We start from the raw sequence: 17,002 nt of genomic DNA on the forward strand, positions 1-17,002 counted from the left end.
TTACCTTAGAGACAAAGCGTTCGGTCCATTGCGATGTTTTACAGTGCTTTAACTGTCGTATTACTCTGTATTATCTGTTGAATGTTTATACACTTGTGAGCCAAAAAATTGAGTTAGACGACCTTTGTAAAATCTTAAAGCTAATGGTATTAGCTTCAACATGATTTAAAATATTGTAATGTATCTTGTTCTCACATTCCAACAATATGCTACGATCGGTAACCACCCTTTTTATGATTGTTTAAAATATTGCTAATTAGGTGTAACTGATACTTATAAAAGGTTATCTATCTGACCCACCATTACCAGTTAGCCATCTGATCTCCGTTAACAAAAAATTCTATCTTAACACGGACACAACCAGTGATAAAACTGTTTTCCGACTTAACCAAAAAACTGGGAACTTTTTTATCGAAGACGCAGCTTCGGAATAAAAAGGTGCAAACCCGAGAAAGATGGCCGATTTATTGTCAGTACATTGGGCTGGTGTTCAAGTCATACATGAGCTCAGATTGGCTGTAAGTGGCTTGACAAAACAAAACTAGTTACTGGCCCCAAATTAGCCCCAGCCCACCTAGCAGCCTGATTAGAATCTGCCAGAGGAAACAGAGTATGCCTGCATGGCAGCGATAGAAAAGGACGAGTCTACAGAAGATCTGTAGTAGGATACGTACAGTATTGCTTTTCGAGGAGGTTTTTAGATGGTTTTAGTGGTCATTTCAATGGAAGCAAAAGCCGAGTTGGTTTTTATTGAAACTGGCGTTGGAGCGGGGGGATAAATGAGTGAAAACTTCATCGTAATGTAGGAAAATGCTTGTTCATATATGGCAGGTTCCGTACGGCAGTACTTACAGGAGGTCGATATTGCCGCTTTGGATTGGCTAGCGCATAACCCGGACTTAAATCCTATCGAGTATTCATGAGATAAACTCAAGAGAAAAGTTCGGGCTGGAAATCGTACACCAGCCACGAAATCGGATCTCAAAACGGCGCTCATTGCAGAATGGGATAAAATCGAAAAAAAGATCGAGTAAAGAAACTTATTTGTTCCATGAAAAAGCGATTTTAGGCTTCTATTAGGGCCAGGGGAGGAAACACTAAATATAGATATGTTAATTTTCCAATAAATTATTACTTCGATGGATTTGAGCTTGTATTTTCTTTTCCGTTAATTATAACCCTTTTTATCGTTTAACATTCCTTTACATTTGATATTTTTTCTTTGCCAAAAAATTACCCAATCAGTTTTTTCGCCACGAGTGTTGTTAGTTCACAAAATTACTGTAAATTATCAAACAAATCAAATGCCACATTATTACGCAATTAAATCCTTTTTATTCCATAAATTCTTCGATTTGATGATGATAAGTTGAGTTTATATTCTTTTCACAAGACAGTAAGAAAATATATGCATATAATTTAACAATTATTAGTTGTAATATCATGATACAGTAGAAGAAAATGCTAATTCTATTTCAATTCCAATCTTATCTTAAACACATATCTAATGTAGTTAGGTTATTATTGTATATTTTGTTGAGTTTTTGCTATTTAATAATATACAATCTCAGATCCGTTACAAATTTATTATAATAGATAAACACTGATTACTTTTTTATATCCTATTTTCTATAAGAATAATAAATTTATAGATCATAATCAAAGTTAGTTTATTTATAGTGAAAAATATGGTTTAACCAAAATCATGTTTATAATAAAATTATTCCGTTTTATTCCCTTAATCGACCGAAATATTAAGATGGAAGATGTTATGCGGGAGTGGGTGTATGTTTATGTATAATCATGTGTGTGTAGAATAATGTCTGCACTTAATAAAAATAATAGATCTCTTAATAACAAAAACACATGACCCTCTGCGGGATTGAAGCGGTCGGTCCTGCAATTGAACTCTGTGTTTGCTTACTGTTTTAGGGTCAATAAAGTATGTGTTGAATTTATGTTTTCTCATCGCTTTGTAGTTTTATAAAATAAATTAGTGTGAATTTGAAAAGTTTGTATTACATCACTTGTCACTGGACTTAATATGTAAAATGGTAAGTACTAATACAAAATAAATTATAAAATACAATACGTGGTGAAAGTATTTATAGTAATTGGTAATTAAGAATGTTTTTAACAATAATTTGACAGGGATCAACACTTTTTGAATTTAGTTTAAATAATAATAAAATAATATTAATATTTATGCTTTCTAAAATTTTTATAACTAAGAATGGTTTGTATATAGTCTATACATATAGAACGGTTTTATAAGATCTTGTCATGTTAAATCCTTTCTTAAATAAAAGTTAACTACAAATAAAGAAAATTAATTAATTCAACTGAAAGCTTGATAATTAACAGGGTTTATAAAAATGTGTTTTATTCTTAATCAACTTCTGAGGCGTGACCGAACTAATCAGCGTTCTTTTTCTTAAATTATTATTTTAACGTTTTTTTATTCTTTTCAATTGCGAGCCAAAAATTTTACCCTTATTAAAGTTTATTCAGCTACTTACCCCAGTTGTCGATATTATAAATTGTTGAAAAGATCACATTATACAGGATACTTAAAAAAAACTCCTGAATTTGTTTTTATTATTCAACACTTTGAGCCCCAACCAAAATTGATAAACTTTCCCCAGTGCCCAAAATTTGTTTTGTGTTTACACTGCATATGGGGTGTAGATCCAAGGAAAAATTATGAAATGATTTATTTCGAATAAAAAGTGCAAAAAATGATTTTGTGTGTATTATACAAATTTGGATTTAGCCGTAAAGCTGCAAGAAAACCGACCCCATTTATTGGGAAAAAAATAGACATTGTACAAAAGAAGCTGAAGAAATGAAATTAATAATAAAGAAAATGATAAGGCAATAACAATATTGAAATGAAAGCATAATGATGCTTCCTACAAAGTGTGCTAATGAGACAATAAGCATTGACAGACGATCAGGATTGTTTCTAAAGCCTTATGCCGTGGTCAACTATAACAAAGGCAAATCTTATATAGATTTGTCTGATCAAATGGTAAGTTACAACACTTTTTTGAGAAGGTCCTTGAAGGGGCATAGGAAAATTGCTATTGAGCTGTTATTTGGTACAGAAGCAAAAAGTTACTGACGAAAAAAACTGTTGCTAACTGCATTTCGTAGTGAAAAAAGAAGGTCCAAGTCACTCACAAGATAAGAAGAGATTGTGTAGGGTACAGTAAAAAAATAATAAATAAAACAAAAGGCCTTAGTGTAAGATAATGTTTCAAGGAAACAGGACAGTTCAACCAAACTGAAAAACACATTTAAATATGTTTCCTTGGGCTGTGGATAAGGTTCGAAATGAAAACATCGAGCGGTCCATAGCACCTCTCTGGGCAGTGGGGAAAGTGCAGTTGCGGGCCAATGGACCGCACCGGAGCTCAACGTATTAATCTTGTATCCTTATTAAATTTTTGATACTTTTAGATTGGATTGTGGAACGCTTTATTATTTTTTACTCTAATAAAAGCGAAGTTGATCCACGGAAAATTGAGTGGAGATCATATATGCGTTACAGAAAAAACGTGAGTACAAATTATCTACATCGATCGACATTTAGATATTGTTCACTACTTTCTCATTCTGACTTAAAATTATAATTAAATCTCTATTTTTTCTCATATTTTCCAGGTTTTTAGTTAATTCGACAGAATTTTATATAAAAAACCTGACAATTAGACAATACAAATGGTGCTTTAATTATCCACCTAGATGTTCATTTTATACCATCAACAAAGTAAACGCTTCTAGAGTTATTGTAAGTAATTTTTTTTATTTCTGTAGCACTTATATACTATACGAGGTATGTTAAAAAATATACTAAACACTCACGTTTCGATAACCAAGTTATCGTCTTAACTCGACTTACCTGTTTGTTTCATACTAAATTTTCCCACCAATTAAACTTCTTTACTTAAAAATTGCAAGAACCGTTACACACAGTTATAAGTTATAGGTAAATAACCCAACATTGTGAAAGTTGTATTGCCTTTAAAATTCACAAACCCATTCAACAATTTGTGCACCTAGTTATAATGTTTCCAGATGATTAACGAAGGGGTTTCAGAATATACCCATCAAACTTGAAAGATTTTCGGTGAAGAATTCATTAGAATTCATCAACTTATATCGAAACGCGTATTAGCTAGTGTAATTGTGAGTGTTGGTGTAGTGGTAGTGTAAAAAGTGTGTCCAGAATTTATGAATCTATTTCAACTACTATGTCTACATATGTTGAGATAAGCAGTGGTAAGTTTTACCCATTCAGTCTTCAGCATTAATTACAGTGTTATTGTGCTGATGCATTTGAAGATTATTTATACGATGATGGACCCAGAAGTACCTGGCTATTGGATATATATATGGATAATATTGAATAGCAATGTTTAAACAAGGCCGTACGACCGCCGAAGACCAGAATCGCAGTGGTCGATCAAATGAGGTGACGAATCCAGAAATATTAAAAAAAAAAATCCACAAAGCGGTACTGGATGATTGTCCACTGAAAATGCGCATATTAACTGAATTTGGACATAAGAAAGTTGTGCGCAAGAATGGTGCCGCGGTGTCTGGACACAATGGAACAAAAACAGCGTTGTGAAGTGTTTGGCACTGCTTTGCAGAAATAAACCAAATTTTTGAGCCGTGGGTTTATCACTTCACATCCGAAACAAAAGAAGAATCAAAACAATGGACTGAAAAGGAAAAACCGGCTCCAATAAAGCCAAAGACCGTTCTATTTGCAGGCAAAGTCGTAGCGTCGTTTTTTTGGGATGTGCGTGGGATAATTTTCATTGACTATCTTGAAAAAAGAAAAACTATGAATGGCGAGTATTATGCGAAATTATTGAATTGTTTGAGCGAAGAAATCAAGCCGCATTTGGCCAAGAAGAAAGTATTGTTTCCTCAAGACAATGCACCAGCTCACACATCCGTTATGCAAAGGCCAAAATTAATGAATAAAAACTGTAATTGCTACCTCTTGCACCCTATCTACCAGATTTAGCCCCTTCGGATTATTTTCTGTTACCATACTTCTCGGAGACCAAAGATTTTACAACAATGAATCGGTGATGTAGGCAGTTAGTGGATATTTTAGGGAACTTGACGATTCTTATGATAAAAAGGATATCGAAGTTATTGAACATCGCTGAGAAAGGTGTATGGAGCTAAAAGGAGAAAAATGAATATAATTTTTTCTAAAATTTTTGTGTTTTTTTATTGGATCATGTATTTCTAGGATCATCCTCGTGGATGGTATGGGATATTTTCAAGTGGAAATAAGGCAGAGTAATGTCGGAACATATTTTGATCTCAAAAAAAGATGAAAATGTGTAAATGCGTTTGTATTAAATTTGCCTTAGATACTCACCAAATCAAAATGTGCTGAAAGGGAAGTGTTTTGACAACATTTCTGATAATAAGAAAACGACGACAAAGCAGATGAAAGTTATTTCGTAAGAAGCTTTTCAGAAATTATTTCATTCATAATGTAGTAGTCCACTTTATTTTTAATGATCACACCTCAAATTTAGCTTGACATATTGACAGTTCTACTCTTCCTGGAACACATGCCAATCGAATGCAAACTTGTAAATTGACACTGCACAACAGTTTCCAGAGCTCCAAAATTTGTTTAACAGTGCTATTAATAATGAAAATGTCAAGTTGATAGAAAGAGGATTTTTTTACTCTCCCCAACCATTTCCTATCAAGTACTTTATATCATGTTAATTTTTATAATCTACTTATTTTCCTTTTTTACCACTTCGGCTCAACATCTATGATATTAAGATGGTTTTTGGAAACTATCTTGATCTGATGTTGGAAAATTAATCCGGATCACGCTCGCTCTTTTCCGAAAACTGATTAAAGAAATCGGGTCACAGCACATACATTATGAGTAGTATTATTAGTAGTACTGGGAAAATGACATCTCTATATTACCCTTACATGCGTGCCATCATTTTGAACGTGACCATAACCTACTCCATGTCAACTGAATTCAAGTTTAAGTACTTGCCTTAATATATAGACTCTAGGTCAGGTCAGGTAATTCTAGGACCATCCTTGTGGTAGTTATATGAAGTTTATAACCTCTCAAATTATAAATTAAATACTATTCAAAGTCGCATATTTCTAGGAAAAGAATGAAACACGCTCCGTAGAAGAATGTTGTCCAGGTTTTATCGAATATCAAAATGAATGTGTAACTCCATGTATAAACTGTAATCATGGTATTTGCGAAAATGGTACTTGTACTTGTCTAACCGGTTTCAAAGGAGAACATTGTGACCAAGGTTGGTATTTAAAATATTTGTTTTCAATAAATATACTAACTTCTTGTGAAGTATATAAAATTTTCTCCTTCCCGCAGAATTTATTCTTGGATAGTTATTTACTTAATTCGATATTTTTGCATGAAATTATGTACAACTTTCCTCGGTATCTATAGAATTATAAGCATGGCTTTTTTATTAACAACGCTGACGGTTTATTATCAAAGATTGAGAGAAACTTATTGATTAGTATAACTGCCAAATAGACATAGAAGAATCAGTGAATGTTGCTCGTCTGGCGCTGCTGCTGAAAACATAGAGGAAGGGAAGAAATGTATCAATACTGTAATGTTTTTCACATTCATTCCGATAGTTTTCATACCGTGGAGTCAATTTATACACTCGGTGTTTAATACTTAAGTACTCTATTTATTTATGCACCAAACAAATTACTAAACACTTTATAATTAATTTAAATTCGTTCTTTACTTATCTATCCCGATGTGTTCGAAATGACATCAGATTATTTACTGACTACTCGCTAATAAACAAGCGCATATTTATACACAACAGATATTTCGAAAATTCGGATTTCTAGGATGTAAGGAAACAAAAAGGCTTCTTAGAAATCTAAACATAATGTAAAGTCCTTCCAGGAATTGCCATACTAGAACAGGACCGGTCTCATCATCTACGTAAGTTCTTAACAATACGTATGAATAATAGTGCCAAACAAAGACTGTGAACAAAAAAAAACGTTTATACAAATTTTTTAAATAATGCTCATAATTCTAATAATTATACTATTAGTTTAACGTTGTTTATAAAAAACTACCGTTACAAGGGCAATAGATACCTTTTTGATAATTGTTACTTGCGTAAGAATGCATCTAATAAAACGATCATAGCATATCACTCAATAAGTCGTGAAAACACATTTTTTTGTCAAAAATCGATTAAATGGTTCTTTTCGATGGAGCCGAGTCCGGATAACATTCTTGAAGTTATTACTGAGCTTGTACAGTATTGTTTTTCATCAAGAAGCTATGATAAATTAACACACGAAATTGTTTTGAAAGTAACAAAAGTAGCTTCACTTAAATGGCTATTTCTGACTAAACGAAATGTCATGAAATTTTACACATAGTCTTTTGAAGGCTAATACTTCACAAACGTCATATGGATTTGACAATGTCAGCGCCATCTGTGTGTCAGTCACACGACTTACTACGTGTTGATAAATTTCTGAATATCCCACATAGGTGAACGACCTGAGCGTGATCAATCTTCAAGCTTTATATTTCCATTAAAAAAATGATTACGGCTGCTTCAAATTTCTGTTTCCAATAATGTCTCACCCTAACACAATCACACAATCTAGATCCACCACTACACTCCTGAAATCTCAAAACAGTAGATTGTAAAGGGTGAATCCACTTCGAACAAGGTAAACACGGTTTCATGGTCCTGTAAAATGATGGCAACCGATTTTTGGGATAATCTTGGGATTGAGCTCATCGACTATTTTAAAAAACGTTAACAATAATAGGAGAGCTTTCCGTATCATTATTTGATAAGGTAAAGGGAAAAATTGCAAGAAAGCGACCGCATTTGAAGAAAAAAATGCATCTTCTCACAAATCGATAATCGCCATCACTAAAAACACGAATTGCATTTCGTTTCACCAGAACTGGCCCTTGGCGACTTCTTCCTCTTTCCTAACCTCAAAGTTTCACTTGCAGAAGAGGGATTTTCACCAGATGGAGACGTAATCGCTACGGCTATTTTGTGGATAATGATGGTAACTATTATTTGGAGAGGTTAAAAAGGTTAGACCATCGGACCATGGAATAAATGTATAGACTTAAAAGGAGATTATGCTGAAAAATAAAATGATTATAGACAAAAAAGTTTTTTTTTGTTTCTTTGTTATGTCGGAAACTTTTCAGACAACCCTTGTATATCTGCTTGAATTGTGTAATTAATTGTTAACGAACAAGTTTCAATCTATTTGTATCCTCGGACTAACTTCTAAAGTAAGATTTTCGTTCATTTCCTGTTCTTCAAATTATTAATTTCTACACTAAACTTTTAAATCATTCTTTGTTTATGTTACGGTGAATGTACATTCTTGAGAAATGTGCACTCTTACCGTAAAATGTGTACATTTCCCAAAAATTTATGTATATGTGAACTGAATATAATGTATGTACATTTCTCGACAAATGTGTACTCTTGCCTTTACGTTTTGGTGAATGTATATTATTACATTCATTTTTTAAGAAAAGTTGGAATACACATAAATTAAAAATGTTGTTGCAGTAAAAAATATTTGTTTAAATAAACATAATACAAAAGGCTTTAATAACGAAAATTATTTCAACTAAAAAATGTAAATGACAAACAAAACATACTTTTCTTAGCATATCATATAATATGTCGTAGGTTATATATTCTTAAATACAGTTTTCGTCCTAGCCAGGTTGCAAGCATATTTTGAACATCTCTATCGAGACCTGGCTTTGGGAGGCGAGGCGAGGCTTGACGTGTATTATTTCACGCCATCCCACATATTTGCTAATTCTTGGATAATTTTTTCTGTAACAAAGTTAGTTAAATGATCTTGATGATTTAAAATAAATTTAAATTCAATATCTGGTTGTGTCTGTAAATCCATAAGATTTATTTGACATATAGAATTCATTTCACTCGTCAAAATTGGTTTTATCGCAATTCCTTTTTTCTTGCTGTTTTTTTTGACATGCTTCACATAAAAATAAATACAACAACTGCTTCAGTAGTAATATTGTTGTATTTGTTATTAATTTCTTTCACTAATCTGTTTCGGCCACCATGGCCAGTTGCCAAATGAGCATCGTGTATAATTCCATGAGTTTCTTCAATTTTTGCAAAATATTTTATTCTACCTTCTTCTTCAAATCGATTTATTAATTTTTCTTTCGTCCCTACCACTATTATATCGTATCTTTTCAGCCGGCGGTAATCTACATCACTTTTGTTCTTTTCATTTAATTTTACTGCCTTTACTTCCAATAATATTTTTTCATACTGATGCTGGTTTAAATGAATTGTTTTTTTGTGATACAATCTGTTCTAGTTGGTTATTACATTTTTCTTTTTGTACCATTGTTTCTCAAAAATGCTCACATTTACACAGTTCAATGTACATTTTCCCTTATTTGAAATTGTAAATTTTAGTCGAATGCACATTACCGAAACGAGGAGGCAAATGTACATATGTAAAAATATCTACTTTTACCGTAACATATATACAGTGCTTTTCAGATAAAAGTATCCACCTTTAATAACTTTTGTAATACTGGTATTTAGAAAAAATCCAAAAACACGTCAATTTATGTTTGAAGGGGCAAGCATTATGGCTTATTTAAACTTACTGGAAAAGCCACCCCCTCACCCCTAGCAGCATCCCCTTTATTTTTTTAAATTACTTTTCATATTTTTTATGTAAAATTTGGATACTCCTCTTTGAGCTCATTTCAAAAATGTATAATACTTGTAGGTTTAAGTGGTTAGTATATGAGATAAGCAATTTTTCTTTTAAGAGCACAAATTTTACTTATTATTTACTTTCACCTTATTTGCCTGTACTAAAATGGGTTGTACAACAGTTCAAACTCTTTAATCTTTTTAACTGTGCTATTTATTATGAAGTTACAATAAGTGTTCAAAATGAGTACCATTCACTTCCATACAATGGTATAATCTATTTTGAAATGCCTCTCTGACATTGCTTAATACGGCTGGATTTAATTGTCGACATTCATTTTCTATCCTCTCTCGTAAATCATCCAGAGATTCTGGTTGGGTAGCATAAACTTTTGTTTTTAAATACCCCCATAAAAAGAAGTCTAGGGGTGTTAAATCCGGTGACCTAGGTGGCCACTCCATCATCTGCCCCCTTCTACCTATCCAAAGAGCGGGGAATGTTTCATTTAAAAATTGTCGGACGGGCATAGCATAGTGTGGAGGAGCTCCGTCTTGTTGAAATACCAGTAAATCTTCGGAAAGGAGTTGCATGTCTTCCGTCATGTAATTCGTTAAATATTCTAGCAGCAGTTCTTGCACAATTATTATTTTGGTAGTATAAACCTACAATTTCAATTCTTTCTTGCAAAGAGTAAACCATTTCAGAGAAACAAAATAAATAATGTATCAAATTACACTATCAATAGTGACTGCAAATTCTAGTTGACAATGTCAAACTTTAATAAAAAGTAGAGTTTTTTGTTGTTTGGATTTTTTAAGTAGAATAAATAGCACAGTTAAAAAGATTAAAGAGTTTGAACTGTTGTACAACCCATTTTAGTACAGGCAAATAAGGTGAAAGTAAATAATAAGTAAAATTTGTGCTCTTAAAAGAAAAATTGTTTATCTCATAAACTAACCACTTTAACCTACAAGTATTATACATTTTTGAAATCAGCTCAAAGAGGAGTATCCAAATTTTACATAAAAAATATGACAAGTAATTTAAAAAAATAAAGGGGATGCTGCTAGGGGTGAGGGGGTGGCTTTTCCAGTAGGTTTAAATAAGCCATAATGCTTGCCCCTTCCAACATAAATTGACGTGTTTTTGGATTTTTTCTAAATACCAGTATTACAAAAGTTATTAAAGGTGGATACTTTTATCTGAAAAGCACTGTATATTTGATATGTATGTAAATATTTTACAGAGTGCAGTTTCAATGAATGGGGTCCAAATTGTTCAAAAGCGTGCGATTGTAATAATAATTCATGTGATTATATGACAGGGTTATGTATAACAAATAGTACAAATATGATTACGACTGAAGAATCTCCAGTTACGGATGTTCAAAATAATATACCACAAGTTACACAGGTCGTGACTAAGTTCAACGAAATAGCAGAAGTAAAAACTACCAAATTCACCCCAAATGAGGCAGTAACTTCGGTCTACAGTTTAACAAATGATCCTAAAATTGTAATAGATAAGAACGAGTTTACATCTCCAACTACAGAATCAATATTTAATACGAACCTCACAAATGGAATAAAACTGAATGGTACATTAAGTATCGATGCTGCAAATTTGAAAAATACAACGAAACATTCAAGTAAACAGATGAATCAATTACTTGAGAAACAATTTCCCGCGGAAAATATATTTCCCATAAAAACTTTTCCGAATGGTACAATAGCGACGAAAGTAGGTTTGCTTATTCCAGTTGAAATACAGTATGGTAAACTTCAAACGGCCTCATCTAACGAAACGAGATTGTTCGGCAACGAAGAGTATTTGAACAGACACGTTCCTTCGAATGATTATCCTTCTAAAGATGTAATTTTATTCACGATTGCAATTATTGCGGTTTTCGTTGGGGTGCTTGCTATTCTGTCTATTAATATTATGAAAAAAAGAAAACTCAATCAGACTCTTCAACACGAAAATAATCAAGTTGCGGTTTTTTCGACGAGTATTTTCCACTCGCCGTTACCAGGTGAGTCATGTTAATATAAATTATTAGCTTATATTATTCTATTTGAGCAATTTTTGGTTTTAATTTAGAAGCAATAAGAATTTTGTTCTATTTTTTTAAATTTGATTATTGTGTGTATTATAGTAGAAATAATAATACAGGGGGTGTCTTATAAGGAATATCAGTTTTCATAATACAAAATTCCTACACCTCAATTTACACAAAAGTTGTTAATACTGTCTCTAATTCTATGATTTGCTTAACTTCTTTCTTTGTTTATTGACGACGCCTTACGTTTTTATGGGGTGCGATAAAGATGAAATTCGTCTATTGATTAGGACATTATTGGAAACAAAAGTTTAAAGCAGTAAGGAAAATTTATGGAATTGAAGGGGAAGACACAGTTGATGAGGCGAAAGGGTCAACATTGATTTACTTATAGTAATATTGGAAATTTCCCACCAAAGGGAGTGGTTTGATTGGTATCGATATTAAAGTTTTAGATTCCCATGTACCCCTCCGCTCGCAAGTTTGTAACACGAGGACTAGTTACGTATATAGGCGTATTTTGTCAAAATAGTTTCTAATTCTGTACTTGTGCAGTCAATTAAACGCTAACGTAAAACCATTTTTCTAATAGTAATAGCTTAAGAGCAGTGAAATTCGAGGCTTGGCTATTAGATAACAAGACTGCGCGCCTAGAGGGCGCCCTAGTCGGGTAGGATAAAAAACGAGTAAGGCGTTGGATAGTTAGATATCTTGTCTATGCACGTCCCAAAACAAGTTTCCGTCACTATTATAGTTTTTGTACAGTAGCGGTTTGAAACGAACGTGTTTTTTTCTCGTGCAGAAAACCATGTGTAATGAAAAACAAGAGTAGCGTATTAGTCTCAAATTTCTCTTTAAAATGAAAAAAAACACCGACTCAGTGCTATAAATTGTTACAAGAGGCCTATGGGGATAATTTTCTATCTCGTGCGCATATTTTTGAGTAGTGTAATCGCTTTAGTGAGACCCGAGAGAGCACTGAAGATGACCAGCGCCCAGGTCGCTCTGTGACTGTTTCAACTCCGGAAACAGTGACCAAAATCCCAAATTGTGCGTGCAGATCGTCGAATGAACATCCGGATGATTGCCAAGGCTGTAACCGCCGATAAAAACACGGTTAGAAAAAATTTATACGAGGAATTACACATAACAGTCTGTGCGAAGTTGGTGCCAAAAATCTAACTCCTGACCAAAAGCTCTTGCGTCAATGGGTCTGCTCAGATTTACTTTAAAGGTTAGAAAAACATCTGCTTTGAAAGGGACCAGATTTGAGTTCATGATAGCGGTGAAGCAAAAAATGGCAGAGCTCTTAAAGGCGCTCACCAAAGAAGACTTCCAGCACTGCTTCGATCAATGGAAAAAACGTATGGAAAGGTGTGTGGCGAGGAGAGGGGATTATATTGAAGGAGAGCATTCGAATGTAGAATAATTTGTATAATAAAACCCTTTTTCGTAACCTCGTAGAGGAACATGAGTGTAGTCAATGCATCCAATCACCCCGATACATTATATTTTCAAAAGAACCTCAAACATTCCAAATTCATATTCAACTGAAAATAAATCATAAGTAATTTTTTCGTTCCTTTCTTCTAATATCATTTATCTCAGAAATTGTTTGGGAAAATTTTATGAATACCTCAATAATTTTGGGAATGCCGCGACTCACTGATGATTGGGAGATACCCAAACAACAATTATTTCCTACACCTTGCTGGTAACTACCAGTACCAAAAAACTTCAATGCTGCCAATAACTGAATGAAATCATTTGATTTTAAAATTTAGAGAGCATTAACAACTTTTTTAGCAGCTACATATTTGTTATAAGTTTGTATAAAATAAAACCAAATAAAAAGTAAACTAGTTCTTACTACTATAGTTTTTACAGATATTTTGTTATCGTGTCAAAACATGAAAGTTTCTTCTGTTAGCCGAAATATTTTTCTAAATTGGTCATCAATCAGTTCTATTAGAGGGTCTCTCAAAATAATTTTAAAAGATTTATATACAATTAAAACACTGTTTCAATAAAAATCGAGATTTTAATGAATCGATATCGCTCCAAGCGAAGACCTGTAAATACCGCCCCAGGTCATCCAACTACGTGCACTCGCCTATTATCGGCCTCCCTTGGACGTTCCAAAGTTACCATACGTCGCTATTTGAAATCATTAGATGAGACCTATAAAAGTTGTTAAAAAGACGCATTGTCACTTGCGATGTAAAATGGGTTAATCTAAACACCCAGGGTACGGAAAATCAGTGATCTGACAAAGGACAATTACCAATACCCGTCGCAAAGAGAAGTCGATTCGAGCTTAAAGTCTTGTTGTGTCTGGTGAAATTATGATGATTTAGTTTACTTCAAATTCGTTCCACTAAATAAGATCGTGGTGGGATTGTGGAAGTCCTACCACATCCAGCATTTAGTCAGGACCTTGCACCATCTGATTGTTATTTAATCAAATATATGGTGAAAACTTGCGTGGATAAATTAAAATCCAAAGGAGATGTTGAAAATGCAGTATGACATTTTTTTCATTTAAGCCCAAAGAATTATTTTACCAAGAGCTTGCTGAACGTGGATTAAACCATGTAATTTGAGGGGCTTTCTTTTTGTATGATTCTTTATTAAACAACGTAAACAAAGAAAATAGGCATTATTTATGAGGCACACTTTATATATTAACTCTTCAATTCGAAGAATTTGTTAAATTAACATTAGAAGAGTAGCACCAGTCCGGTTTTTGGAAAGATTAAGGATCTGGGGCTGATTATTGAATTCTAGTTGCGAAACTCAGTGTCTCTAATATTTATCGCTAAGATACTATTAATGATATAGGAATAATCAATATCAACCACTTGTTTCAAGTTGTTATCAATATCGGCAGCTACTTTACTAATTAACTTCACAACACCGGGGCTCAAATTTAATACTAATAGAGCCAACGAACTCTATATGTTACTTTATGATTATTTAAATGTTGAATGTTAAATGTTTGAAGCAAACACGATCCCATTTTACACTCGTATGACGTCAACACGCTGATCAGCATATTACAAAATAAGTCATCAATATGGTGTGAATTCTTGACATTATTAAAACTGGTCAAGGTATTAGTTATATGAGGAATATTCGTTGTAATCGGTTATGAAAGAAATATATCAAAATAACTAAACTTCCATCGTTGAATTGAAAATTTTATAAAGCAGTTAATTTATTAAAATGAATATCAGAAAGTTCCCGTTATAGTTTTTTTATCAATCGTTCTTCATTTTCCAATGTAACAGAATTTCCAAGAAATAGATAGCATAAAGTTAGTATCTAAAAAAAATCGAGATCAACTTAAATAGGTAGATCAAGTTGGAGCAGCTGAATGTTGGTAAACAGTATTAGCTGTAAGCTTTTGGAGGATTCAGTTAATTTACTCTCTTGTGCCCTTGACCTTGTAATATGTCTGGAGTCATTCTAAGCATGTTCATGCCTCTTTCATAACTTTTTCTATTTAATTTCGTATTTTCAATTTTTGATCATGATTCTTTTATATCTTCAGCTTCCTGTTCCCATCGATCTAGTGCTTACAAAACTAACGTCCCTTTTTATAATTACGGGTTTCGGTGTCCCTGAAATGAATTCTGGGATGCAAAATTTTACCGTTTTCAGAAACCGCGCGAAAATTTGAATAGTAAAAGATATCTTAGAGTAACGATTTGTTAACTATCAAAATAATGTAAGGGTAAGGAACCGTTCAAGACGATGTTTTATCTATCAATGGGTGATTTAATCAGAACTAAAGTTTTAATTGCTTCATCGATAGTCTCTACTTCTATTGTATAGCTGGAGATATGCATGCAAGATAATTCACACCCTTAACAAATATTGTGAATATTTCATTGCATAGATCGACTCGAGTCTTCGGAAAAGACATTTTTTACAGCTGCTACTCATATTAACGTCCAAAGGTGGCTTAATCTCAAGTTCACATGTCAATTAATTTATTCAAGCATAGCTTCGATGTTTTCAGCAATAAAGACATATTTTTGATGCTCTTCGTACAGCCCAAGAGAAAAACGCTAGAACTTCATTATTTTAAACGAAGTTTTTATTAAACTACGCCTAATAATTACCAATTATTCGTATTATATTTAATTAAACTGTTGTTATTTCATTATTTGTCGAAATATCGATTCTTAACTTTGCAGCTGTGAGAGAATATGAATACGATCATCCTGTGTCAAGTGCAGCATCAGTATTTAAACCTATTGAATTAAAAGATCACCAAAACATCGAACAAAGCTCGGAACCAATATACGATGAAATACCGTACAAAGAATTTGAGCAAAGCTCTAAGGACACTAATTCCGCTATATATGTTAATACACTTGGACGGACAAAATTGTAATTAAATTTCTTTTTAGTACTGTGTGTTTATTTTTTTATTGGGGAAGTCGACATTTCGAAATTAGATGATGTTTTATGTAGAAAGGTGAGTTGTTGAATTGTTTTTGTCGGCCGTCAAAACACAGATAAATGTGAGATAAAATTGACACGATTAATTGTTGTCTTCATCATTTTGCTTCGTTATTTGTTTTCAAATCTCACAATACAATTTTGATATCAATTTTAAGGTACTTGAAGATATCAAATCTTTTTCAAATTATAAATATTTACTCTTAATATATTTTTATAAATGAGAGAGTAATAAAATAAATAAATAAATATCACTTCTTTCTGTAGACAGTTGGAATATTTTTTTAAGTATTTAATCTTCCTAACAAAATGTCCCAGCACCTATTCGCTTTGTGAGAAATGGAGACTTACCTATCTTAATAAAAAATAAAATAGTTAATTAAAGAAAAATACGCAAAAAACGGAAAAATACAAGATCACCCGCGAATAAAACAACAATACCTAAGGAATTTAAGTGTAACAGAAGCAACAGAATATTCATTATGGAAGGCTCCAAAAAATTAGATCATCACCAAATTCCGAGTCGCTCCATCCGCAACTCTGGAGGTCATTGGTTGAGAAGCAATATCGAGTGTAAATTAGCTGGAATAATCCTCATACCTGGAAAACCGGCTGAAGAGGTTACTTCAAATAGACCAGTAAGTTTACTTCCAATACTGGCTTTTAGAAAGGCCCCATTCTTAATCAAAA

At 32.8% G+C, this 17,002-nt stretch overlaps 1 protein-coding gene across 1 annotated transcript; it reads left to right on the top strand.

The window, feature by feature from the left end:
- The first annotated feature begins 1,864 nt into the window (after positions 1 to 1,864).
- LOC130441372 (uncharacterized) lies at positions 1,865 to 16,262 on the top strand. Its single transcript, XM_056775025.1, has 6 exons — positions 1,865 to 2,054; positions 3,463 to 3,560; positions 3,667 to 3,793; positions 6,179 to 6,335; positions 11,030 to 11,815; positions 16,045 to 16,262. The coding sequence occupies exons 1-6, from the start codon at positions 2,052 to 2,054 to the stop codon at positions 16,242 to 16,244; spliced, it is 1,371 nt and encodes a 456-aa protein (XP_056631003.1). The 5' UTR covers positions 1,865 to 2,051; the 3' UTR covers positions 16,245 to 16,262.
- The last annotated feature ends 740 nt before the right edge of the window (positions 16,263 to 17,002 follow it).

This window comes from Diorhabda sublineata, chromosome 3, assembly GCF_026230105.1.
Source record: "Diorhabda sublineata isolate icDioSubl1.1 chromosome 3, icDioSubl1.1, whole genome shotgun sequence".
Lineage (NCBI taxonomy): Eukaryota > Metazoa > Arthropoda > Insecta > Coleoptera > Chrysomelidae > Diorhabda > Diorhabda sublineata.

Bases quoted from the DNA above. Each gene is read 5' to 3' on its own strand.
- LOC130441372 (XM_056775025.1), top strand. The intron at 3,794-6,178 runs GTAAGTAATTTT...GCATATTTCTAG, and splicing joins TAAACGCTTCTAGAGTTATT to GAAAAGAATGAAACACGCTC. The intron at 6,336-11,029 runs GTTGGTATTTAA...AATATTTTACAG, and splicing joins AGGAGAACATTGTGACCAAG to AGTGCAGTTTCAATGAATGG.